At 38.7% G+C, this 27,917-nt stretch overlaps 1 protein-coding gene across 4 annotated transcripts in view; it reads right to left on the reverse strand.

Annotated features, from left to right (window-relative positions):
• Positions 1-1,963: 1,963 nt before the first annotated feature.
• Positions 1,964-27,917, reverse strand: part of cfap221 (cilia and flagella associated protein 221) — a 33,832-nt gene continuing 7,878 nt past the window's right edge. For 3 of the 4 annotated variants that reach the window (XM_062967415.1, XM_062967417.1, XM_062967416.1), the window contains exons 6-25: positions 26,892-26,992; positions 25,630-25,733; positions 24,761-24,920; positions 23,594-23,726; positions 23,393-23,504; positions 21,783-21,894; positions 21,333-21,420; positions 19,148-19,237; positions 18,586-18,681; positions 14,984-15,095; positions 12,510-12,643; positions 11,752-11,832; positions 11,371-11,478; positions 11,097-11,243; positions 8,309-8,467; positions 8,093-8,193; positions 5,219-5,311; positions 5,002-5,100; positions 3,684-3,746; positions 1,964-2,605 (exon numbers count right to left, since the gene is read on the reverse strand). In XM_062967415.1, the coding sequence (XP_062823485.1) occupies positions 2,482-2,605; positions 3,684-3,746; positions 5,002-5,100; positions 5,219-5,311; positions 8,093-8,193; positions 8,309-8,467; positions 11,097-11,243; positions 11,371-11,478; positions 11,752-11,832; positions 12,510-12,643; positions 14,984-15,095; positions 18,586-18,681; positions 19,148-19,237; positions 21,333-21,420; positions 21,783-21,894; positions 23,393-23,504; positions 23,594-23,726; positions 24,761-24,920; positions 25,630-25,733; positions 26,892-26,992 (2,217 nt within the window). In that variant the 3' untranslated portion in view covers positions 1,964-2,481. Of the gene's footprint in view, positions 2,606-3,683; positions 3,747-5,001; positions 5,101-5,218; positions 5,312-8,092; positions 8,194-8,308; positions 8,468-11,096; positions 11,244-11,370; positions 11,479-11,751; positions 11,833-12,509; positions 12,644-14,983; positions 15,096-18,585; positions 18,682-19,147; positions 19,238-21,332; positions 21,421-21,782; positions 21,895-23,392; positions 23,505-23,593; positions 23,727-24,760; positions 24,921-25,629; positions 25,734-25,846; positions 26,836-26,891; positions 26,993-27,917 lie in introns of those variants that run through there. The other variant, XM_062967418.1, reaches the window with a different exon arrangement.

Genomic DNA, 27,917 nt, shown 5'->3' on the forward strand with positions numbered 1-27,917 from the left:
AATAAATCTTGCCAGGAAAACCCCATATGTCAAAAATGGCCTGAAAGTACACAACGATCACAACAACATACTAGAATTTCCCTACAGTGGTCACCAGAACAAAATGTCTAGTTGCTGTTGGTAAGTTTGGTAACTGATGTTGTCAACTTCTATCTCTAAGAAACCACTCTGGACATTGTTTTTGAGAACTAAAGCCATGACTACACATTGCTATGAAGCCGTATGCCATAACAAAAACATGTTTTTTAAGACAGCAACACAGGAAATTAAATATGCAAATATAGTATGAAAGAATGGGAATTAAACCTTTGTATCCTCATTTAGCAGGGTGCAAAACATGATCAAGTGACATGTATGGCCAGTAATCAGTATCACGCAGCAATGATGACTTGGAAGGCAGCCAAGCAAAATCTGGCTGAATTGATAGTAATAGCATCAGAACTTTAAATTATTTTGCAGCACTTTGACTGCGGTTGTCTACCCAGTTTCCTGTATCACTGAATGTGGTGAGATTTATTTCTGAATATACAGTGCAGGATTCCATTATTTAACAATTAAACAATAATGTTGCAAAATAATAGCATTTTGCATTAAGGAGCACCAAAAATCCTCTATCCACATTGACTCTAAAACAGCAGAGTCATCCTAATACTTTAAAAGAAGCTTTTTAAAGTTTTCAAAATAGAACAAGCACAGGGCAAATCAAGAGCCTCATTTCTTCTGCCCTTATTAATTTAAGAAACTGTTTTTTGTGTGAGTGTGTGCATGTCAGGAGCGACTTGAGAAACTGCAAGTCGCTTCTGGTGTGAGAGAATTGGCCGTCTGCAAGGACGTTGCCCAGGGGACGCCTGGATGTTTTGATGTTTTTATCATCCTTGTGGGAGGCTTCTCTCATGTCCCCGCATGGAGCTGGAGCTGATAGAGGGAGCTCATCCGCACTCTCCCCAGGTGGGATTCGAACCTGGCAGCTTTCAGATCAGCAACCCAATGTTCAAGTCACAAGGCTTTAATCCACTACATCACCGGGGGCCCAAGAAACTGGTTAATATGTATTATTTTAAAACATATTAAGAAACAGCAAGAATTATTCCTGTCATTAAAGTATACAATATTTTTCTGTGGTAATCAGCTTGTTATTATTATTAGCATGTCTCTGATTTTCAAGAAACCTGTTTGAATAAATAAACACAATAAGCTGGCCAATTTTTATGCAGTTGTGGTGTTACTGAAAAGCATTATGTGACATTGTAATATATATGTATATTAAGTTAGCTAATAAAATATCCCTTTGATAAGTGAGCCAGACCTAAAACAGAGAACTAAGCAAGGAAACAAAATTGTTTACCAAATGAATTTCATTACAAACGCAGGGGAAATGAAGCAGATATATTTAACACATTCAGACTTATTTGCCGACATTAGTTTTCATGACATTTCCCTCAGGCTTTGTTTGTGTTTCAAATCAAGGTTTAGATTTAGGCTTGTTGCTGCTGAGGCTGGTCCCATACTGATAACCAAACGGCTCCTGGCCTGAAATAGTTCAGTATCTTCTGTTAATTGGCTTCAATTCACTTTTGTTTTGGGACCCATGTTCAATAGACCTACACTGCCCCAACTGTGGGCCAAGAGCCAAAAGACATCACTTAGTGCTTTAACCAAGATGAGAGAAGTCCACAATATATTGTATAGATGTATTGAGGCCCCATTGTAAGATCAACCAATGAAAATGTACAGCTATTCTTCTTTAATGGATTTTTTTCTGACAAAGAGAAGGAATTGTGGGAAATCATTGGGAGGGTTCACAATGTAAGACAGTAATAAACAGACACTCACATCCCCAGCAGCATAGTTTTCCATGAACAAGAAAAGATGTTTGCAATATAAGAGCTGCACCTGGAAGCTCACTGTGATCAAGCCGATAATTGCAGCCAAACCACTGTACAACAAAAGTCAATACAGAGTATACTAGTTGTCCACATTTTATTGGAAAGCAATACATTAAAACATTGTATGTAAAGTCTTATGAAAATAATCTCTTTGTGTGCATGGATAGAAAGGGATTGGACTAAATTTGAATGCAGAGAAATATATACATAGGCTTTTATCAGACATCATTTCTGTAAAATAACAAACATCTGGGAGGCAAGAGAGACCTCAACCAATGATATTTCTTGCTCAGAATTTTTCACTCAGCTTTGATGTAATTAATGGATGGAGCTGGCTCATGGGAGAGAGGATTGCTTACCCATAATATCTTTCCTTAAATACAAAATGCACAGCTAGTGAGGGGAAACACAGACATGTGTTATAATTCATGTAACATCTATTTTGCAATACTGAGAGAGCTTACATGAAATTATAATAGCTAACACCTTGCATTTCCACCAGAATCCTTTGAATATATAAAAATGCAGCAGCAGCTTTGGCTGATTCGTGAAAAGGTTCAAGTAAAACAATGTCCCCATGATATATAGATAACATTTAGTTTAGGATTAGGCTCTTCTGGATGGTCTTTTCTTTGAGTTTCTCCATATTTTCTTCAACCCTTTGTCCAAATACGTTGCTCTGGGCTTGAACATACCAGTCCACAATGTCCCTTGCATCTCTGGAAAGGAATAAAAGAATAGTCCAGGACATATCTCAAAGGGAACTAAATTACTTCTAGGACTGTAAGAGACAACATTGTACATAAATATATGCTGTAGTAAATAGAGTAAATTGAAATGATAGGAAGCAGGGTTACAGCTGGGAAGTTCTGCTATATGGACTATGGCAGGTAGAGGGAGATCTCATATCAGGGCCAATGTTCAAAGTGCCTTCAGGATACTCTGAACTTATGTCAGGAAACTGAAATCTGGAATAGCTCACTTGTAATAACAAAGAAAGTTCAAACTTAGATACACATATGATCCACAGTGAAGGACTCGTTGGATTATTCTCCACAAACATCACTTCACCTATTATTATTATCAGCAAGCAGGAGTCCAAAAGTGGCAGGCTAAAACCCGGAATCTCAATCAGTGGCTGATACTGATTGATACAGATGAGAAACTCCCACCTGGGCACACAGAAGATTAGGTGACTTGGAAGGTGCTGAACAGACTGTGCTTTGGCACCACGGGATGCAGAGCTAACCTTAAGAAATGGGGCCACAAAGTGGCGATGTGTGAGTCTGGGGAGAAGCAGACCCCAGACCATTTCCTACAGCGCGGCCTGAACCCTGCCATATGCATGGTGGAGGACTTTCTCGCAGCAACACCAGAAGCACTCCAAGTGGCCAGCTTCTGGTCAAGGAAAATCTAGTATAATGTCAAGTTTTTGACTTTGTGTGTGTTTTTAAATACATTACAACTGTACCCTCAGTTTGCTTCTGCCACGATAAACATATTATCACATAACATTTCTAGGTGCATAACTACAATGTTTAAATATATATTCAGAATTCAATCTTTATTGTACAGCCAGAGACTATTAAAACAAGGACAACTGTCCTACAAAAGTCATCGTACAAAAGATTACTTAGATTCTTATCACATTTTGTCAGACAAAACATGATTTAAAAAACTAAACAATGCAAAATCTGTTCCACTATGGCGTAATAAAAGAGTGTTTTGGATTTTTTTTTACAAAGATTCAAGCTGTGGCAATTCAATGTTTTTTAAATATTCACATTATTCACTGACCTGGAAACAGGCATTGGGTTCAGAGACATGCAAGAAGGATCTTTAAGATCTCCATTTGTATCACTGGAAAGAGAAAGCAATTCTTAACTACCTACCACAAGGATACTAACAACTTTTTTTCCTAAGAAAAGCAAGTTCTGTTTGATTTCAATGGGTCTAAGCAACAAAGTAATCAAAACACTACATGAGTGAATGCATTTAATTTTCCTGATGATTTTTAAAGTAACAGCTGAAAGGAAATACGTGACTAGCATACAGAGAAAGGGCCCACTTTTTCTTCCTATGTCGTGGGCCCCTATGAAAATCCTTCCAGTCCAGCTGCTACTCCCTTTGAGACAGAAACCTTGGTGGAAACCATCAAAACCTGGCTTCTCAAGCAGTTTCTTGTGTGTGTGTGTATGTGTGTGTATGGCCATCTACACTGCCATATAATGCAGTTTAATAATACAACATGACAGTGTAGATGAGGCTTATATCTGTGTTTCTTCCAATCCTGTCCCTCTCTCTGGTGGCTATTAAAATACGCAAACAAAATTGAGCTGTTCATCAAATGCACACAGAATTACTGGATATGCCTTCATAACTACTAATTCAGTTTAATTAAACCAATCAGAAGAACACATCCCCCCCCCCAAAAAAAACAAAAACAAAAACAAAACAGTTCTCACCACCTTCTTTGATGCTTTAAGAGCTTGGAAATAAGAACAAATGGGCTTAACCAGGGCCACAAAATCAACATTATAAAGTTCACTGGCAAATATAATCAAAAAATGTATAACTTTTTTACAAAAATCTAAGACCACATAGCTCAAATGGGCAGTTCAGGAAAGTTTTGAACTCAGCAGAACAGTTCTGTCCAATTGAGAAGGTCTGCCTTTCATGCTAAAAGTCACTCCAACAAAACCCCTACTTAACCAGTTTGCATCTCGCCTGTGTTTTTGTCACAAATACAAGTGAAATAATTCCTAATCATTGTAGATGAACATTAGGAAATGAAATTCTCCATTTGTAAAGGGAAAAAGGTAATTGAAGGTTTATCTGGATAATTGGTTCTGAACCTTTGGTGCTCCAGATAATTTGACTTTCAGTTCTAAACTCATAGCTGTTTTGCAAGGTCAATGATAAGGGTTTCTGGGAGTTGAACCCCAAAATATCTGGCAGGCCGAAAACCGAGAAACATAGACATAGGGCGCCATTGGGAGACTGTAAAAAGCCACTTCTAAATCATTTGTTCTAGAAGCTTTCTTATAATAAACCTCTAAATCAATGCAGACAATTCTTAACTGTTTCCCTAACATTTTCATGGACACCAACTTACCTTCCTTCTTTTAGTATATCTAATAGCCCATCAATTTGTGGAAATTCAGCTTTAACCATCTCTGGAGTAAGTAAGACTGTAGCCTCACCTTCTTTTGCTCTAAAAATTAATTCACAAAGTTGTTTGAGGGCATACAATTAATTCATTAACAACTATAATCCCAGTTTTTTGAAACACAACAGCACTATTTAGAAGTAAAAGAAGAGGAAAACCGTACTCATCAATCACATTCTCTTTGTCTTGCTCTGGTAAACCATCCAGAATTGGAGGCACATCTTTTGGAATCATCTCTTCATTATAAGGATCAGTGCTGTGGAATAGAGAATTACAAAGCTGTAGCTGATATATTTCCTTGGCATCAATATCAACATCCATTATTCCTCAGATGAAAAATAATGAACACACAATGTTCTCGGGTGAAGTTTTCTACGTACTGTCAAATCTTCTCTTTCAAAGAATTCCTACTTATTAATACTGAAAATGTAACAAAGATAATTACAGTAGAGTCTCACTTATCCAACGTTCTGGATTACCCAACACATTTTTGTAGTCAGTGTTTTCAATGCATTGTTATATTTTGGTGCTAAATTCATACATACAGTAATTACTACATAGCATTAATGTGTAATGAACTACTTTTTCTGTCAAATTTATTGTATAACATGATGTTTTGGTGCTTAATTTGTAAAATCATAACCTAATTTGATGTTTAATAGGCCTTTCCTTAATCCCTCCTTATTATCCAACATATTCACTTATCCAACGTTCTGCCAGCCTGTTTATGTTGGATAAGTGAGACTCTACTGTATAAGATAACAATGCATATGATAACAACCCCTTGCATTACATTTCATTCTAAACTTGACCCACCTTTTAATGTTTAATCTCTAATGAATACTGAATAATCAAGCTCTATAATACACAGTCCAGGGCTGAATCCAGCCCACCATATCCTCCAAATACTAGACAACAACTCCTGTATTTTCTCATCATTAGAAATGACTAGTGTTGATGGGAGCTGTGATACAGTAAAATCCGAACGGCTGCCATTTGTTCTTTTCAGTCAGGATAGTAGGGTTTGAGTTTAGATACAAGACTTGTGGATATGATGTCTGATTTTAAAATGTCCTTCAGTCTTTCCCAACCACAGAACCACAAGTGCTGCTGGGTTGCAATTCCCATTATCCCCAGTCCACATGACAGAAAATAAAAATGACGGAAGTTGTCACTCAATAACAACTGAGAACCCAAACTGGGTAAAAACTAAAGAGTGCCAGCCCCCCCCCCTCTCTCTCTATATATATATACTTAGTCCTCTGTATCGAGGGATTTTCCCTCCATTGATTCAATGGCACCTTGAAAGCAACCATAAGGCTGATGTGTCATTCAGTATTTTAACCAAGCATTGCTTACAGGGAGGTCCTTTGACTATCAATTCCAGTATCCAAGATGATCACAAACAACTGTTTGGTGTGCCCAAAACTATTGATAAGTAAACAGCCTAAACAATATAGTAGTTTGAATGGGGTGCTTTGAATGCGATTTTCTGCTTCTTGGCAAGGGGTTGTGCTGGATGGCCCGTGAGGTCTCTTCCAACTCTATGATTCTAGGATAGTGGTTATAGTGGTAGGAATTTAGAAGATCAGGGCTTGAATCTTTATTTAACTATGGAAACTTACTAGGTGACTATGAATCTTTCTCTCAATTTTAGAGAAAGGCAATGCTAAATGTCCTCTGAACAAACTTGCCAAGAAAACCCTGTGAGAGGTGTGTCTTAGGGTCAGCATATGATGCAAACAAGTTGAAGAAACACAACAGTAATGAAGTGGCCATAATACTATGTAACACAATGTTTGTTCTTGGGTTATCAATGTCATTTCCTAATTGGTTCTATCATAAAAACATGTAAAAATTATTAAACTGCAAAAACTTTTTTGTTGTTTTTGCAGGACATCTTGCAGCACATTTCCTATAGTTTTTCAATGAATATCCTCAAGTCTCAACCAATTCAACATAGTTTGTGGCAGCCATAAAAACAAAGTTTCTGGAGTATAAGAACTACTTTCAAAGTAAATACCGCACAATAAACAGGAAATAACACCAAGAACAGTTTTTTTTTTCAAATTTTGTTACGTAGTGTTGAACAAAACCCTCTTCTGAATAGCTCTTCAACTATCTTCCTCTTCCCTGAAGAATACCCAGGAAGCAGGACAGAAATGAAAAATAATTTCCTTGGATTTGAAATTCTCAAAAGTATCACATTTTGAAGTTCCTAAGACTTGTGTGTCCAGTGTATCTTGGCTCTGAAATCCACAAAACAGAAGTCTTGATCTTGTTACTGTGTTCAGAGCAATACAAAATACAAAAAATATTTTTAATTTAAAAATAAATAAATACAGATGGTTAACAATGCATAGTTGAAAAAAGGGGCACAGAAAGTATTTCAGTGGGGAAAATATGTACAAAAATGCACTTCACAAAAATATAGTTTTTCTAAAATGTACTCCTTTTCCGTGAATTCCTCTTGTTAAGAAACTAAAATAGTGTTTTGCAGCAGCTTACAAATAAAAATTGGATAAAAATGCAGCTGGGATTCCAAGAAATGAAAAAAGAATTGCAACAGATATTTTACTAGACCCTAATTTAGGATTATCCTGGTTTATACAAATGACATTCAATGTTTCATACACAAATTTCTGCATTTAAATTTGCATTAAATGTACTTTGATTACACAAATGAACATCTCTGGGATTTGTGATTGCTCACCTACTCAGATCAAGGCACCTGAGACAGGCCGTACATTATTTTCCTTGTTTCTCATTGAACTAGTTATGATAAGCTACCCTGAGAGCTTTTTCATCTGAATGAAGAGCAAGTTAAAAATGCTTTAACACTCTATATGAGAAGTAGCTTTCAGAAATGCCTCTGCAAAGGCCTTCAGCTCTCTGTCAAGAAACCAGTTACTTCCAGCTAGCATTTCCGAGAGTGTTGTTTCTAAGACTGTTCTCAGTGGAAGAGCGTCACGTAGGGCAATAAAAGTTTATTTGTTAGAAACATAAGGCCTTGATAAATATGATTGCTCCTTCTTACCAGAATGGAATTGGTATGCCATTCAGAGCTGGCACATGAGGTAAAGTTGAATTGATCACTGAGGGGAACTTCTTCCAGTTAGTGACACCACAAATAACTTCCTGAAATGAGCACAAAGACACTGTCACCATAAGAAGAAGCTGCTGAATCTCTTTGCACATTCAAGGAGATGAACTTCTACCCATCAAGGTCCCAGTAATTCTAAACAGACGTTACCTTGTGATCGAGAAATTTTTTTTGAGTAATCGGAATACTACATTTTAGTGGGTATTTCCTTGTAAGTGCATATTTTGGAATGGGGCAAATATGATACTCAATGCTGCTTTCTGCATAAGGCAATGGTGACTTGAATTCATGCAGTCCCGGGCAAGGATTCTGAGGAGGAAAAAGAAAGCGTGGCACTGAAACAAGAAGATCCTAAATGCAAATGAATTAAATAAGGCACACACAATCTATAAATCACACTACAAAAATCCAAACAGGATATTAGCATATTTTGCCTATTGTTTGCTTCTTTTAAAGGTTAAGCCTGTGTGACCAATAAGAAGGATGGACTCAACCTCCCTCTCTTCTTGCTAGTCATGTGGACACTCCATTTCGGACATTGGCAGAGGTGCCTACAATGGTATGGCGCTTGGACAGAGCTTTTGGCCAGTTTATTTATTTTGTGTCAAAAGCACTGCATAATAAATAAGTTAAAAGTGATAAAATAAAGGAATCACAAGCAGCTAAATAGTTTTAGACCAAAGCGGGAAACAGCGACCGCATTGTCCATAGCTTTAAACAGCTGCTCCTCCGTACATGAGGCAGGACATTGTGGGCAAGCATACATATGCAGAGTTGTTTGTTCAGCTCCACAAGGTGGAGGATTCCTCCAGGTAGTACCATCTTGCCAGATTGTTTTTTGATCTGCCCACTCTGCTTCTGAGTCTATTTAGGGACTTCCAAGTTGCCCATTCTTGGTTTGCCCCTGGAGGCAGACCCTCATGGGGGGCCATCCAGTTGGAATTGCCTGGTTTAGCTGCCCAGAGGGATACTCTTGCTGTTGCTGGAGGAACATTAAGAGGAGTGGTGGTTCTCATGAAGCTTTTCCTTGATTTGAGTCTACTGGGGGGAGGCAGATAGTCATGCAATGGATGGCTTTCACAATGTTCGACTTTATTTCTCTCACAGTTAGCAGCAACTTCCCGTCGCACATTGGGGGTGGGTGGGGGCGGGCAATGCCAGCTAGATGGTAGAGTTTATCAACAGGTATAGGTTTAAGGCATCCTGTGATAATTCTGCATGTGCTATGTTCACCTGCTTCACATGGACAGACTTGTGCCAGACAGGACAGGCGTACTCAGCAGTTGAGTAAGACAAGGCCAGGGCTGATGTTCTTATTAATTGTGGGTCTGCACCCCTTGCACTGTCAGTAAGTTTCCGCAGGATTGTATTGCATGCAGCTACTTTGTACTTGTTCATGCAGTGTTTCCTATATGTTAGTGTTCGATCTAAGGTGACACCAGGGGGAACACGGAAAAGAGCCTCCTTGAAGACTGAGTAAATCCAGTCAGGCATTTCCTGGGCAACGTTTCTTGTAAACGGCTAATCTTTCCAATCCAAAAGCATTGCTTTTAAACATTTTTTTGGCCAATTAGGAGCAACGGCAATATGGACACAATCCAACTCCAAGGGTGATGGCAGCAGTGTCCACCTGGACAACGGATCGGTCCATGTTAAACCTGATCCATTCTTCTAGAATGCCCTAAAATCCTGGTATATTCAGAAATGCCCACAAACTCTGGAGTATTTGGATTACTGTGAGTTTTCTGGTCTGTATGGCCATACTCCAGAAGCATTCTCTCCTGAAAATCTGGGATACTCAGAAATTTCTACAAACTCTGGAGTATTTGGGTTGCTGTGAGTTTTCCGGAATGTGTGGCCATGTTCCAGAGGCATTTTCTCCTGACGTTTCACCCACATCTATGGCAGTTATCCTCAGGCATTGTGAGGTATATTGGAAACTAGGCAAAGGAGGTTTATATATTTGTGGAAGGTCCAGGGTGGGAGAAAGAAATGTCTGTTGGAGGCAAGTGACAATGTTGCAATTAATCACCTTGATTAGCACTGAAGGCCTGGTTGATTCCTGTCTGAGGGAATCTTTTGTTGGGAGGTGTTAGCTAGCCCTGATTGTTTCCTGTCTGGAATTCCTCTGTTTTCAGAGTGTTGTTATTTACTGTCCTGATTTTAGATTTTTTTAAAATACTGGTAGCCAGATTTTATTCATTTTCATGGTTTCCTCCTTTCTGTTGAAATTCTCCACATGCTTGTGGATTTCAATGGCTTCTCTGCGTAGCCTGACATGGTGGTTGTGAGAGTGGTCAAGCATTTCTATGTTATCAAACAATATGCTGTGTCCAGATTGGTTCATCACTGCTCTGCTATGGCTGACTTCTCTGGTTGAGTTAGTCTGCAGCACCTTTCACGTTCCTGGGTGTTGCGTCAACATTCACACTTGCCTCCAGCAGACAAGAGTTCTTTCTCCCTCTCTGGACTTTCCACAAACCTCACTTGCCTAGTTTCTAACAGACCTCACAATCTCTGAGGATGCCTGCCATAGATGTGGGTAAAATGTCAGGAGAGAATACTCCTGGAACATGGCCATACAGCCTGGAAAACTCACAGCAACCCAGCGATTCCGGCCATGAAAGCCTCCGATACACTCTGGAGTATTTCTTTTATTTGATTAACACATGGCAAAGGTGGAGTATAGTAAAAACCTACAACACTCAACAGAAGCTACTGTGCATCATAAAGGCTGCCAACTGTCAAATCATTATGAATATGGGGTTTGGGGCCCACTTTCCTGCTGTGCCAATGAAGAGGACCAAGTGCGTATGAGTGTGTCTACAAATGATCTAAGATAACAGGCTTAAAATTCTGCAAGAAAAATCTAACTGCATAGCCCTGTGTTCTTCATTCTTTCTTCAGGGGTGGTTTTCTTTAAGCATTTGTTACTCACAAAAACCTGAAGTGGGTGATCATCTGGAGGATGCAGCAAAGCTTCAGGAGCTTTAAGGTTTAGCAGAGAGGTGTCAAGTTCATCCTCTTCTGCTGCCTCCAGCTGGAGCTCCCCCTCTGAAGCAGGTATTACTGGGATTAGCTCTTCCTGAAAGAAGGAAGAAAAAGTGTGTTTTGGCATAGGTTTCTTTTTACCCCTCCCTGCAAAGGCTGAACCTATAACAAAGAAAAATAAACAGTGGAAGGAAAGTAAAAAGAATGGAGCGATGGGTTACCTCTGCACCTATCCTCAGGGTTTGGGAATATTTTGGAACACTGTAACTGGTTGCTGCCTGGTGTATGCAGAACGGTTGATATCCCATGAGGCTGAAATGCTGAGGGACCTTGGAATAAAAAAACAATTAATTAAAATATGACAACGTTGTAGAATTTCCTAATAACCAACTGAATTCATCCTAATGGTGTTTAACATTGCATGTACAGTATAAGATTACACAATAAATATCTGTTATATACAACAATCTGCTAACAAAGGAGGAGAAAAATATGCATTATTCACAAATGTCAATAAAAGCAGATCAAATGTCTAGAAGTCCTATCAAAATGTATTAAGTAAAACAGAGAATAAGACATAATAACCAAGCGCATCTACTAACCTTTAGGTCATAGAAGTGGTGAAGCTGTTTGAGCTTAACTTTTGGAGACTTCAGGGGAACAATACCAAGTAACTCTGGTGCCTGAGGGAAGAAAAGTATAATTTTTTTGCACACCTAAAATCACCAGTCTTAGGATCCTAACACACATAACACTGCATAAAATCCACATTGAGCTGGATTATATGGCAGTGTGAATTTAGATAATCCAATACAAAGCAGTTCTAAATTTAAGATTTGCTTTATTTGCTATACTGCATTATTTTACCAACCCTCCTGAAAACTGTTTTGAGGAATTAGTGGGTGACCTAGTGCATAAGAGAGAGTGGCAGGCTAAGAGACCAGACACTAGCAGGGTACAGCAAATAGGACACAAGGACCTGAAGCAATAGACAGAAAAATTTTATAACACAAGGTTTCCCCCACTTTTTGTAAATATGAGGGAGATGTTATGCAGCAACCTGAATGTCGTTCCTGCCTCCTTCTAGCTAGCCCATTCCAGGTACAGGTTGAGAATCACTTATCCAAAATGTTTGGGGCCAGAAGTAATTTGGCTATCATATTTTTTGGAGGGAGGGGGGATTTTGTTTACACATACACACATATACATCCAGACTCACATAATGAGATATCTTGGACATGGGTCAGAGTTATAAACACAAAATTGACTTACATTTCATACATACCTTATACATGCAGCCAATTTTATCAAGTATTTTTAAACAATTTTGTGCATGAAACAAAGTTTGTGCAGTACCTACCAGATCATCTGCCCACTGAGGAGGGTTGTAAGTGGGGGATTCGGAAGGCAGTATGTGACGGGCAGTCAGAGCAAGAGACATTCTCTTCTCCTCGTTTATGCTTGCTATGTTGCCTGCTTTGAAGGCACTGCGTTCTGTTGAAGGAAAGACACAAAAGAACAGTTAGTGCAGTATATGGGGATGATCTATCCTTTCTGCCTCAAGATGAAGTAGGGCACATTCTATGCCGTATCTGTGCTCCAGAGGCAAATAGGAGACAGATTCCCTCCCCATCAAGTGAGTTCCCATTTTTGTTAACCCTTTTTTATTTATTTACAGTATTTATATTCTGCCCTTCTCACCCTGAAAGGGACTCAGGGCAGATCACAATGCACATATAATGGCAAACATTCAATGCCATTGGACAAACGACATATATAGACAACCACATATAGACAGAGACACAAAGGCAATATAACACTCCAGCTTTTGTCTTTGTGAGGATATGCTCGATTCCGGCCACAGGGGGAGCTGCTGCTTCATCATCCACTGCGACACCGAGTCCTTGATGGAACTTCCTCCTCTTCTGCATACTGCTGGAGATTTTATGGTGTCATAACTTAGTTAAATTAGCCTCCCCGCATAAGCAGTACCTAAATTCCTACTTGACTGATGCAACTATTTATGGTCAGGAGCTTACCCTGACCTGGGCTGGCTTCAAACTCATGACATTTCGGTCAGTAGTGATTTATTCTGGCTATTAACCAGCTGCGCCACAGCCTGGTCCTTTGTGCACTTCTATGAGGCAAAGAAAATTGTGTGATTCCTGCATCTATTGGTGTCTCAGTGTTTGTCACGTGAAGCCCAGCATTAGAGCACGGGAGGCGTTACCACACTGCAAGCGGAAGCCATTTTCTTACTGCAGGAAATTCAGGATAATGACCTGGGGTATTTCACCATTTGAGAACTCATTAACCAGCATGAGTTTGTCAGGAACAAACCCTGCTCAAGTGATTTTTTAATCATGTCAGAAGTGACTTGAGAATATACTGCGTTGCTTCTGGTGTGAGAGAATTGGCCGTCTACAGAGACCTTGCCCAGGGGACACCCAGATGTGTTACCATCCTGCTGGGGAGGCTTCTCTCATGTCTCTGCAAGCTAGAGCTAACAGACGGGCTCTCACCCAGTCTTGTGGATTCGAACTGGCAACCTTCAGGTCAGCAGTCCAACCGGCACAAGGGTTTAACCTATTGCGCACTGCAATGGTAATGCATGGATGTAATTTATCTAGATTTAAGCAAACATTCGATAAGGTTTCCAATAGCATTTTGATTAAATATGGAATAGTTGGGAATACTGCCAGAGAGGCCCATAATTGAGTGGAAAAAAGTGTTCAAACAGTCATAACCAATGCCTGTGCTTCAAACTTGAAGGTAGCCTCAAGTGGAGTGCCCTGGGTTTCTGTCCTAGGACCATTATGGTTCAATATTTTATGAATGATTTAGATAATGGTGTGGATCTATTTTTATGAATGATTTAGATAATGGAGTGGATCTTTCCCAGGTCCGTAGATGATATATGACTGGGAGAGGTAACCAACACATTGGAAGATAGCAACACAATTCAAAATAATCTTGATAAACTAGTACATTGAGCAGAAATTTAAAAAAATTAAAATCAAGAGACAAATGCAAAATTCTACATTTAGGTCATTAAAAATCAAATGCACAGCTATAGGATATGGCTCAGGAGTACTACATGTGAAACGGAACTTGGGATTATTGTTCCTCATAAACTTAATATGAGACAGCAGAGAATATGCTGCAGCAAAAAAGATAAATGCTATTTTAGCTTGTATTAATAGGGCCATAATGTCCAAGAAGAAGGAAGTAACAAGACCATATATTCTGACTTCATCTTTATTGTAAGAAGTATATAGACAATTTGGAGAGGCTTCAGAAAGGGCAATAAGAGTGTGAAAAGGTATGGATTGGAGAACAGAAGACAGAAAGGGTTGAAGGAGCTGGGTATACTCAGTTCGGTGAGGAGAAGATTGAAAAGTGACATGGTTGCACCTCATTAAATACGTCAGCAACTGCCATAGAGAGAAGGCAGGGCTGTTTTCTGTTGTCCCAGATGATATGGCCAGGTCTAATGATTTTAAGGAGAATAGATTTTGATTGAATATTGGAGGGAACATCTTGATGGAAATAATGGCCCTACAATTGCCTAGGGAGGTGGTGGGGTCTCTTTCTCTGGATGTCTTCCAAAAGAAGCTGGATATCTGCTTGCTGGAAATACTGTAGCTGGAGATATTGCACTGAGTGAGGAGTTGGATTTAATTACCCTTAACGCCCCTTCCAGCTCCATGATTCTATGAACTGATGCAGCATATCAAGGCATATTTTCTTGGTTGCTATTATTGCCCTTCATAATACAAACAAAAAAATCACTATGTAAAGCAAACACAAAAATGGAAGTAAAACTAGAAAAACCTTCAGGAGTTTTTCCTGATAGCAATGCCTCCTCCATCTCTTTCACTTTAATAGCCTTAAATACTCCATGTAGCCTCTTTATCACACGATTGAGCCGGCACTGAAGCAGGATCTAGAAGAGTGATTTAGGATTTTGTTCAGTGAACTTGAAGTAATTATACATAAGTGCTGTTTTTTGTTGTTGTTAGGCTTTAAGAACTCTGTATTATTTCCCCCATTCTTAAAACAAATTATGCCTCAACTCAGGGTTTTAGAAAACATACAGACCAAAAGAATCCCATGGTGCCTTGAATACATCTTTCGTGAAATACAATCAGAACTTGCATGTTTGGGAGCGAGTTCTGCTTCAAGTAGACATGAAAACACATATACACATTTTATTTTAGAAGAAAAGCCACAACTAATTAATACAACTAAGTATTAATTGTTATATATGGTACGCTTAAATTGGATTTTTAAATGTTTATTTATTTAATTTATATACCGCTCTTCTCCCCGGGGGACCCAGATAATTATAATAATTATAATTATAATTAGCATGTGATGCTTTAGTTGATTATGTATTTTATGTGTCAATGTATATGTATTGGTGTTTTTTAAACTTGGTACACCGCTTTGAGTCCCACCCATGGGAAAAAGGACAGAAATGAATTAATAATAATAATAATAATAATAATAATAATAATAATAATAATAGATATTGGTTAGAGTTGTATGTAAACCAGGTTCGTTTCTCAGTCTGGGGCTAGGGATAAACCACCCTACATGCCAGTTTATAAACCTCACTTCTGCAGCACTTTTAAACACTTTAGGATAGATCTGTGACAACTGACAATTGCAAGGGAGAGGGAGAAAGTCCTACTATGTAAATGGACTGCAAAATGCAGAACACTGGATGATATCCTAATTTTGGCTGCACCTTCACCTGTAGAATTAATACAGTCTGACACTACTTCAACTGCCATGACTCAATGCTATGGAATCCTGGGAGCTGTAGTTTTATAAGGTGGTCCATGCTCTTGTTACATCTCGTCTGGACTATTGCAACACACTCTACATGGGGTTGCCTTTGAAGACTGTTTGGAAGCTGGAACTCATCCAACATTCTGCAGCCAGGTTACTAACTGGAGCGCCATTCAGGGAACATACAACTCCTCTGTTGAAGCAGCTCCACTGGCTGCCTGTTGGCTTCCGGGCACAATTTTAAGTGCTGGCTTTGGCCTACAAAACCTTAAACGGGTCTGGTCCAATTTACCTCTCAGAATGTATCCCCCCTACAAGCTGTCCCTCAGATTATGATCTTCGAGTGAGGACCTGCTCTCGGTCCCGCCGCCGTCACAAGTGTGGTTGGCGGGGATGAGAGACAGGGCCTTTTCGGTGGTGGCTCCGCGGCTGTGGAACTCCTTGCCAAGGGAGCCCCCTCACTCATGTCTTTTAGAAAACAGCTGAAGACCTGAATGTGGGACCAAGCTTTTGGCCCATCCTAGGATATGGATATGGGTTGATATGACCTGATAGATTCTGTGGATTAATATGAAGTTGAACATTGACTGGCTTTGACTTTGGCTCAATTCTACTGCCCCTGTTGTAATGGTCACATGGTTTTTATTGTTTTAATTTAATTTGGATACTGGCTTTTAATTGTGTTTTATGTTTGGTTTTACTACATTTCTATTATATGTGGCATCTAATTTTGCCATTGTGTAAGACCGCTCTGGGGGAGAAGAACGGTGTGATGACTCATGGGCCATGTAGTCCCATTCCTAGTACTATTGTGGCAGATGAAGAGGACAACTTGGGTTTCCCACCGTTTCAGCCAGAATTGGAGCCCTTGCACCTGCAAGATGTTTGGCCACAAGAAGTCAGCCAAACAAGCCTTGAGCAGAAATCTCCCCTGTTTTCTCGCCGGGATAATTATAATCGAGATAGAGGCGCTAGGGAGGCGAATCGCAGAAGCGCCAGAATTGCTGCCAGACAATTAGCTGATTAAGCCTGTTTCCCTTGGGAAATCTTAAGGAGTCATGCATCTGGACACAGTATGGGTTTCACTTCTTGTTCCCCAGGGAAAGTGTTCCTTGGCGGGAAAACAAGATCCTATATAGGTGTTTAACCGCAAGGGGATCCTTGCGGAGTCAATTCGTCAGCTTCGGGAGCGAGATCGTGTGTGGACTCGCTATTCCAGTTCCTTGTTTCCAGGACCTTGTCCTTGTTCCAGCCCTGCCTTGTTTCCCCGGACCTTGCCGCGGACCTCGCCACGGACCCTGTTCTCGTCTCTTGCTTCTTGTTGCCTTGAATCAAGCCTTGTTTGCCAAGAATCTATTTTGCTCTCCAGCCTTGTTGTCAAGCTCCATTGGACTAAAGGACCTTGTCATTTCCCCACACTTTGTTTGGCAAAGTGTGTGTTTCGGTTATTGGATTATAACTTTGGACTCTAATATCACATATTGGACATTGTTTTCTTGGACTATATTTGACCTTTCCTGAAAGGTCTACTTCTGAACTTTATTCTTCACTTGTTTTTATTGACTTTATATAATCCTTTAATAAAGATATTAGATAGATTCTGGTCTCTGTGCATGGTTATTGGTGCTCTGCAGCCTGGGTCCTGACAAACGGTATATAAATAAATTAATTAAATAAATAAATAAATAAATAAGGTCTTTAGCCTTCTCTGTCTAAAAGTGTTGGTGCCTCACCAAACTACATCTCCTAGGATTCCACAAAATTGAGCCACTACAGTCAAAGTAGTATCAGACTGCATTAAAGATGTACCCTTTAATATCATGAGAAGACCAGGATAAAATGCAAAGCAGTTTTTGTTAAGTCAGTCCAACTTCCCCAGCCAGGGTTGGCTTGACAGCTAAATTATATGAATAACAAACTGGGAAACCTATCCAGCAATTTTATCAAAATAAACTATTTGCAGATTTATTTTCCCCTACATTTTGCATAAGCCTTAAGGTATTGAGCAAATACCACATAATAAAAGCAAAATGCTTTAAATAAAACAAATTAATCAGCAGTTTACAAAGCAATTTATGATTCAGATATTATGTGTTCTCTAAAGCAATAAACCATGCATGACTGAGACAGCTGGCATCCATAGTGCTCCTTGAATGCCATATGTCCTGCTTGTTTCTAGAGTCCTACCCAAACAGGATATCTTTGGTATGAGAAACATGGCAGAGACAGCCAAACCTATTCTTTTGTAGTTAATTTTCACTTCTCCTCCCAACCCGAAAGGTAAAGGAAATGATTTCACAGGACTGAGACACGGAAGTGAAACAGTACTAACTCTATAGTGCAAATGCACCTGGGACACCAACAACCTGCTTTTCACACAGGTTAATCAAAGGTTGGGTAGTGGTGGACAAGGGGTGTTTTGTGTATATGTGTGTGCACATATGTGTGTACATGCATGGGAACAGTTCAAAATACTGGAGACATGCATTAAATCTAGGTTTCTGAACAATTGTTTTAGAAAGCTTGCTAAAAGCTGTAAAACACATCTACAAAGTCTGAGGTGTTCTAGGAAATGGAAGAGTCCATCTGTAGTTGGCAGGTTCACACAGGTATTTACCTGAGGCAATTTGTTTCAGTACCTTTCGGGCAGCTTGCTGGAATCGCCGCAGAGTCCAGTGCCTGTGTTGCCAAGGGTTGTTCAGCAGGAGATCAAATGTTGGCTGGAATTTGGGGCACTAAAGCACACACCAGAAGCAGATGTTGCCATCATAAATGGTTAATAATTAGGTGTCAAACAACAACCAGTTTAACAAGATGTATCTGAAATTCTACCAAAATATGATTCAGGACCAGACCTCAGGAGACCTTTTCAACATTGCAATTCAGGGGTCACAAAAACAACCCCAGCATGTCACTTTGCCCACCTTTCTTTCCAATTCTTTTCTTCCTGATCAACAATGCATAATTCAATTCTAGGAGTCACCCAGTGAAGTTTAAGAAAGTATTTCCAAATAGAATTTACACCTTCATGTCATGATAATTACCATAACACTCTTAACACCTTCTGTAGGTGTTGATACTCTTTCTACCCCAAATGCAACAAATTAAATGTGCTTGGATTTTGAGGCTATAATGCCAGCAGCTCCTCACCATAGTGATTGCAACACAGTCCCACCACCCATCTCTTTCACCCCAGCATACCTCAGAGCTGTTTCGGATGATACGTTTGAGGGAAATTCCAACATTCTTCCTTTGAAACTCCTTCTCCAGAATGGGATCTCCTCTTTTCATCTGGATTGTCACCACAAACAAATATATTTATCAGCATATTAACAAGATCCTTAATCAAAGCCATGCAATTATTAGTGTTAAATAAAATTGCTCTTCCCAAAGGAAATTGCAAAATGCAAGCTGAGTTCATGATTGAAATGCTGTACACTATGACATCTGGGCTCAGTTCAGATGCCAGTGTTACCTGCCTACACAAATATTTATTTGTGGTCTAGAAAGGTGCACCTAGACAGAAAGAGAAAGCACCTGGTGCTCCCAAATTGCTGATGGAAACTACAAGTGGAATTGTAGCCGAGCATCAACACTTTCAGGGATCTGGTGCATTTTGGTATTTTCTATCTATACATTAGCCAAGTCAGTGACCCTGTTTCCCCTCCTTTCCCTACCCCTCATGGCTGCCACACAAAACCTCTCCTCATATTCTGAGCTGGATCGTTCTCAGCAGGAAAATTAGAATAAAACAGATGTGGCAGATACACCATACATTGTTTCCTTTTAAATCCAGCTGCCTGCAACCATAAACAGATTTTGAGCAGCCCATGCTTTCTTGTTGCATGCCTTCAAGTCATTTCTAACTTATGGCTACCATAAGGCAACCCTATCAGGGGGTTTTCTTGACAGCATCTATTCAGAAGGGATTTGCTCTTGGCTTCCTCTGAGGCTGAGAGAGTGTTATATGCTGAAGTGGGTTTCCATGGTGAAGTGGGGATCTGAACTCTGGTCTCCCAGCACCCTAGCCCAATAACCAGGCCACTGCACCATGCTGGTCCTCTCACAAATAAATCCAGATATCTTTAGTAGCAGGGGATTTACACCCAGGTAACAGCCTAAATGTGGAGTTTGTTTCCAAAAGGTACCAAATCCAAAACAAAAAACCCTCTGAAAAACGAGTTACAGGTGGCAGCACATTGTTGGTTAGCACTAGGATATTATGCAAAGTTCAAAACTCTAAAAATGTATCAAATCCCTTTAGTACAGGGCTTGGAAAATTACATTTTATAGGAAAAGAATAAATGTCCTTAGCATGTTTTTTTTTTCAATTCCTGTTAACATTTGTTCAGAGGAATTTGGTAGCTTTTGGAAACAAGTTCCACAAATACCCTAAAGGTTTCCCAATTTCATTTGATCTTGGACGTTAAGCAGAATCAGCTCTAGTCAATTTAAGATGGAAGAAAAACAACAAATCTTAGGTCCTGTAGGTGATATATCAGAGGAAGGAATTGTCAAAACCATTTTTGAGTCTTCCTTGCTCAGGAAAACTCTATGACATTCGTGGAGTTGCCATTCATTAACAGGTGACTTGAAGGCACATACACACAAGTGAGTAGAGTTGCAATCATGGGAATTTGAATATATTCCTGAAGTGAAATTGGGCTTCTATGGTAATTGACACTTAATCTAGGTCTGTCACTCTGTCTACTTGCTTTATTCAGGGGTAACTTAAGTATGAGCAATACTGTCTCTTTCCACAAAATAAATCCTTATGCAGGGTTGGGTAAGGAGGATACATTTCAAAATGATGGCAGTACAGAGATAGGGTCTCAAATGGGAAGGAGAGCAAAGAGAATGAAAGCTTCGAGGAACACAGGGCCTTGTGACTAATAGAAAGATAGTAACTGGGCAGGGGTCCTTGAGATTAAATAAAGTTTTCTAGGTTTTGTAAGCACGATTAGTCTAGGAACAAACAAATGAGTAGCTAACAATGTTCTCCTGAGAGACAACCGCAGTCACGCAGCCACAGCACCCTTTGCCAAAAGAAACTGCGTACAGACAAGACATCTCAAAAGGCACTAAACCAGACAGTTTCCATTTCCCCCCTCCTTGCTTTCTTTTTTTCTGCATGGTGTCTGAACCTTGTTGATCAAGTACAAATGGAAGACTGGATCATGTTCAGATTATGAAAACATTGACATTCAGAATGATGTATGCTTTGCTTCAAGATAAGTCTTTAAGCCGCAAGATGGAATGTCCTCTGCTCCTCTGCCTGACTCCTTTTCCACAGTTACAAAATCTCCCTCCATCCTAAAATAGGTCCCAGCTGCAGTTTGAAATGCAAAAACCCAGACATTAATTTAAAATGAAAAGATAACTGAACCTTGTACACTTCTTCCTCCCTCTTTCGGTCCTCAAGAACTTGCTTTTGAAACATTGGACACACTGGATCTTCGCCTAAATGAACTTGCCTACATTTGAATTGGGAGAACAGTTTCCATTTAAAGAAAAAATCAGCTCAAACAAGGGGTTTTTTTACACTAAAGATGCTTTTGTGTGACAAAAAAGGCAATTAATGCAAAACTGTTGTGTCTTTTGAAGATATACTATCTGCAGATAACCACAACCTCACAATACATTTCTCAAAGTAATTCACGATAAAAATAATAATACAGATAGACTTTGTGCTAATTGTAATCAAACTGGAAATAAATACATAAAATCTCTTCACTCATTTCCCTCCTACAAAATAACATTCAGAAATTGTCTTATTTGTGCCAAGAAGTTACACTCATCTATTTCATTTTGGCATAACTGTGAATGCATCGCTCACCATTTCAGCTGATTTGTTAACTCCTCTTGCATATCCTGTTTGACTTTCAGTTCAAAAACAGCTTCTTTCACCTGCCTTGTTTGAGCTGCTACATCACCTTGTCCTCCTAGAACTATAAGACAAACACAGTAAAAAAGGACATTAAAGGAACTGAATGAGCAAAATCCTTCAATTGTAAATAGTGAATACATTTAATTCAGATTGCGATTAATCAGATTTTGCAGGGTGCAAAAATCTGTTTAGAGAACCCAAATTTATGATGTAATGCCTGACATTAATGGAAAGAGACGTCAATAGAAATAGACAATTGTTTATTAATATGTACAAACAAGTTCTTCACTGTTTACACATTATACACAAGGAATTAACAAATTCAAGAGACTTGTCAGATTGTCAAAAAATTAGTACAGACAGAATAACATTTGCCTAAAATACAGTTTCCTTCTTGATCCTAAAATAGAAAGGCACAAATCAAATAGAACTAACTTGCTTCTCATGATGTTAAGTGTGAAGGTTGCTCATGCAATGAGTAGAATTGATGAAATACTGGGATGGAAATGCCCAGAAACAGAGAGGCTATCAAGCAACATCAATATAAACACTAGGATTCTGTTAGAGGTGTCTCCACAAATCTGGGATCTGCTACAGTGCATTTTATGACTTAACTTGGACTTACCTGCAACTATTTAATAGGTCTTATCCCCTTTAATGTGCGCTTCGGTGGTGAGTATTTTGAGGCTGTTGTGGTTGATGTCATCTTGAAGCCACATGTTAGCGTTAGCCTAGATGGGGCCTCAATTCTGTACTACTGCTAGGGCTTTCTTCTCCTCACCTTCAATGCTCTTTGGAGCCAAATATCTGCCCTAGAGAGCAGACAGCAGGAGGAGGGTGGAAGCCGTGTTTCCCCAGTGAAACTATATCATTGGGTACTAGCCAATGAGCTCTTCTATCTCATTTCCTGAATGTAGACAAATCCAGTGACTAGAATTTCTTGTAAAAATAAAGGATATTTCATTATTCGGTCAACTTAGCATATTAAATAATGAAAAGTGGGGAAGCATATTTTTGTTTATGAAATGCAAGCTGTGTGTTTACTTTCATGTGAAGAGGGGGCATTATTATTATTATTATTATTATTAACAGTTATAATAATTCCTGCATGAATATGACACCTTACAAAGAACAAGGGACAATTTCCCATTTTGAGAGGTTTACAGTCTGGAGAAGTACACAAGGAATTGAATCGAATGGGAGATGATAAAAATACAGATCAAACAAGAAGGAAGTGCAATTACTGCATCTGTAGACTTGGATTTGTACAGTATGTACAGTATGAGCTCCGTATCCATAAAAGAAGTATCCAAGGTTTCATTTACCTATGTCCAATCAAATATGTTCGCTTTAGGCATTTTCCAGGTCCTCCAGCATGACTCTATGGTGTTCTTGGGCCAGAAGTCTTTCATTTCAGTAGGGTTTGGTATTCCCTGCAGTTATGCATATCCACCCGAAGTCCAGGAATATATCCTCCATGGATATGGGGGCTTTAATAGCATTATAATCATGACCACAAACTCAAACTTTACACACAATCTAACACTCAAAGCTGGTACCTTCTCTTAAGCGCTTTATCTTTAGTTTGCCTGGCTCCTGGATCAAAACAGTGGCCACAGCAGAGTGATTTGACAAGTCAACTGGGAAGTGCAAATCTTTATATTTGATGGGCTACAAAACAAAATTAGACATATCAAAGTAACTAATGGATGTAATTTCTTTCTACAACTTGTGTTTTGTTTTCTTCATTACATCCTTACCTGCACTTTGTGGAAGGAACTGAGCTGCACACGTTTTGGCGATACTGTCCTCTGCATGGAGTGTGACACTTCCTTTTCAGGACTTTTTATTGTTTTCTGAAATATTTTTTCTTGCTTCTCAAAGTCTTTCTTTCTGGAATGTGAAACAGAGAGATACTTTTTGATAACTACTAGTCGCAAATGGGTAGTTCGAATGCACACAAAGGCCTTGACCACTTGGCATGGGGAAATAATTCACATGTGAGTGGATTATTTGTACAGTTTTCCAGGGAACTGAATGCTTCTTGGAAACTGAAAGTTGGGATGGGGTGCTAGATTTAATCCCCACAAGTGAAATAAAAGAGATGGGATAGCTGTAGCAATGGCAAAATCCCTTGGGAGAATTATATTGCTCATAATGTCCAAAGCCTTATTATTCAGTAGAGTACAACAATGGGGAAAATTGGTGGGGCCATGTATATTAAGTTTACATTTATCTCTGTGGATTACTATACAACACCTGTGATGAATTTATCATTTGTACTTGGATATGCAAATATTTATTTATTTGCGACATTTATATACCGCCCTTCTCACCCCGAAGGGGACTCAGGGCGGTTTACAAGTATATATACATACAATATATTATATTATACAACTATATTGCAATATTATTAGTAATATTGCATGTAATATAAATATACAATTATAATAGTCTATTATAATTATTATTACATTGTATTACATCATAATATTATTATTAATATTACATGTATATACAATGTATTATAATATTAGTAAGTATATTATTATATATATTATATTATATTATTATTATATATCATTATATCATTAAATATACATGGGTTATTAATAAATATGTTTACTGGAACCTATGAGTATGATTATTGTAACCTATTTGAACTGGTTATGATGAGCTGGATCCTGGATAAGTCTGTTGAATTTATGTTTCCACTGGAATCAGTTATGACTGGCTATTTATACTGATTTCAATTAAACAATACAACTATCCTCATAGGGGAATTTCACTGGCTTGGTTTGTTTGTTAATCCATAAAATGGATCACTATATAACTGCTTTAATAGAAAAGCAATTATGAAAGTATTATTTTATAAAGGTCTCTTGGTAAAATAAAAAAACTTTTAAAAAGTTGAAAGCATTGCATACGTTAAACTGGGCTGTGGAGTTGATGTCCCTGTGAATGAACACACATAAGGCTTTGAGTTGAACTGCGAAATCCACAACTGCAATTTCATCTGGGCTGTTCCATATTCAAATGGTTTGAATGTAACAACCACTTCCACTTTTCCATTGCCTGGAATGATTCCTGTAATTAAAAAATATAGAAAATGTAGTCAGTATACACCCCAAAGTCCCGTTGACACTCAGAAAGAAATATTGTGGAGAAAGGATTATGAAGTAACCGTGAGGGATTTCTTGGAGATCATCTTGAAAGACCTTAAAAAGTGTGTGTGTGTGTGATCAGCTGACTGGAAAACAAGCTACTAGTGGGAGAAGAATCCCAACTCCATTGGACCTCTGTTTTCTAGATCTCTCTTTGCACTAACAAAGAACCATATTTCTTTCTACACTGATGCAGATGATGTGATGTCTAGCACACACCAGTTTTGTTACAGAATAGCTACTTCTGTTTTTGTTTGGAGCTCAAGTGTGTTTGTGGGTTGTACCTGGTCTTTCAAACATTACTTTATGGAGAACAACAACAACCAGAATCCCCCAGACAGCATGGGATAGTGTGAGTTATATCCCCCCCAAAAGGTAACTTTTCCAAGCTCTGCTCCTAAGTAGACTGATGTTGAATGGTACTTGGTAAAAATGCAGAAATTAAGATTAGTTTCAGCAACAAGATGAAGAGAACTGGGCAGATTATAACTATTGTAGCAGGACTTGCCTACATACATTGCTCAGCAAGAGTTCTGTTCTTAAATTGTGACTCATATTTTTTTATACAATTAAGACATTTGTCTGATAATTTCAAGTATTATTGAAACAAGGTTTCCCATCTGAGACCTTACCAGATGTCGGATGGATTGTAAACGCCTTGTGAGGCTGAAGATACTCAACACAAAATTCAAAATCTATGGGACAGCTGCACTGCAGAGGGATCACATATTTCTTGCTATGAAAGAGAAAAGGGGACAAAGCAGTAAGAATTATTTCAGTTTATGTTCACTGCGATATCTATATCCCTGCTGAAGGATATTATAATGAATTTGAATATAGCTATATTACACTGAGATATACTGGATGGTCTTTGGGGTCCATTCAAACACAATCATCCAAGAGGTTTAGATTCTGAGCTCCATCTCCTTGGAGGAAGCACAATCTTTAGTTCCAACTAGAACAGATCAGTTGAATCAATGAACATTTGGTAAATCAACTTACTTACATTTCCATTAGGTACTTGCTGGATTCTGTGTACATTTTACAAAACCTGCACTTATCTATAAAGATAATGATTTGTTAATGTCTGGTTCCAGAAAGTAGAAAAACAAACATGTTCAGAAAAGAACTGAATATGCTCAACTATGTTAAAAGTAAAACAGTCCCTACATTCTGTAAACTCTTTGACTAAAAATTCTGTCCAGCTGATTAGGAAGGAATGTAGTTTGTATGCCGTATTTCCAAGAAATGTATTTTTAAAGCAGTTGAATTAAAAAAAATAGTAGTATGGAGGATCACTGATGGATTTTTAACATTTCCTAATTCAGGTTGCAATCACACCCAAAGCAGACATGGGCAAACAGAGCACAGCTTTAAAGACAGATGAAGAAAGAAAAAACAGAATTTGGAAGAAAACCAAAAATCAAATCAATCATACCTCCCGTTTCCCAAGATTGTTGGTAAAGATGGGAGCTGTGGCACAAATACCTCAGAAGGGTATTGATGTAAAGCACCTTCCTATGTTTCTAGAGATTACTATGTCCAGATGGAGAACATTTACACAACAAGACCACAACAGCAGTCTAATCCTGGTAAAAGAATTGCACTGCCTCACAGAAATCTCATTAGATTCAGAAAAGTACAACTGCTGTAAATCATCTTATAAAAATTAAAAATATTTCACAATACTTGGTCACCAAAAGAAAAATGTACAAATATTGTTATAGCAAAACCAGATGTAATTATATTTACTGATTGGGTTAATCTGACATTAAGAAAAGGTGTCCTTTGTGTCCACACACCCCTAAACCTCCAAGTTCACATTATGCTAATTGTTAGCAATCACACAATAAATGAATTACAATAACAAGTCATCGCTGTAACAGTTGCTTGCCTCTGTCCTAGGGGAACATCAGACAAATTGATGTAGGATGGAAAGTCTACAGCATTCATCACAGGATAGGCATGTAGGGGAATCAGCAGAGTGTCGTCTCCCTGGGGGAATAACAACAAGAAAATTGTACAGACAATTGCAAAAATAAATATTATTTGAGGGGGCTGTGATAACTACTTAATGGTTTCTGTATAGTTGAGTTACAACCATCAGGGTTTTGCGGCCTACATTTTTTTTCTATTTTAAAGCATCTGACACATAATAATATAGATGCCCCAGTTCCTACTAAACAGGACAAAGGGAATGGGATTTAAGGGGTATTTATTAATACTTATGTTATTTTAATTGTACTAAATGATAAATGTCTCTTGCTGTTCTTGTTTACCATTTATTGCTTACAATGTTTTGTAATTGTTGTTTGTTGTAAGCCGCCCCAAGTCCCTTTGGTGAGAGGGGGCGGGGTATAATGACATTTATTATTATTATTATTATTATTATTATTATTATTATTATTATTTCAAATAAGACTGGTTTAGAATATCCATTATTAGTGCATGTGATAAAGTATAATACAACCGGGTTGTTGTGTGTTTTCTGGGCTGTATGGCCATGTTCCAGAAGTATTTTCTCCTGATGTTTCACCCACATCTATGGCAGGCATCCTCAGAGGTTGTGAGGTATATCCTTTGAGGATGCCTGCCATAGATGTGGGCGAAACGTCAGGAGAAAATATGTCTGGAACATGGCCATACAGCCCGGAAAACTCACAACTCTGTGATTCCAGCCATGAAACCCTTTGACAACACATTATAATACAACCCACCATACCCGTGGAACCGGTACCTATGGGTTCACCTAACTGGATTAGACAAAAAAAGTCTTTTTAGATCCTCCAGGGAATTCCAAGATGTTCTACTATGAGAAGTTATCATAAGAGTCACTCTGGAGGACCTAGTGAATTTTTATAGACAATACCTATGGTAACTTCCAGCAAAAGTCATTCATTTCAATTGGGTGTACTTTTAT

The sequence above is a fragment of the Anolis carolinensis genome, chromosome 1 (assembly GCF_035594765.1).
Source record: "Anolis carolinensis isolate JA03-04 chromosome 1, rAnoCar3.1.pri, whole genome shotgun sequence".
Taxonomy (NCBI): domain Eukaryota; kingdom Metazoa; phylum Chordata; class Lepidosauria; order Squamata; family Dactyloidae; genus Anolis; species Anolis carolinensis.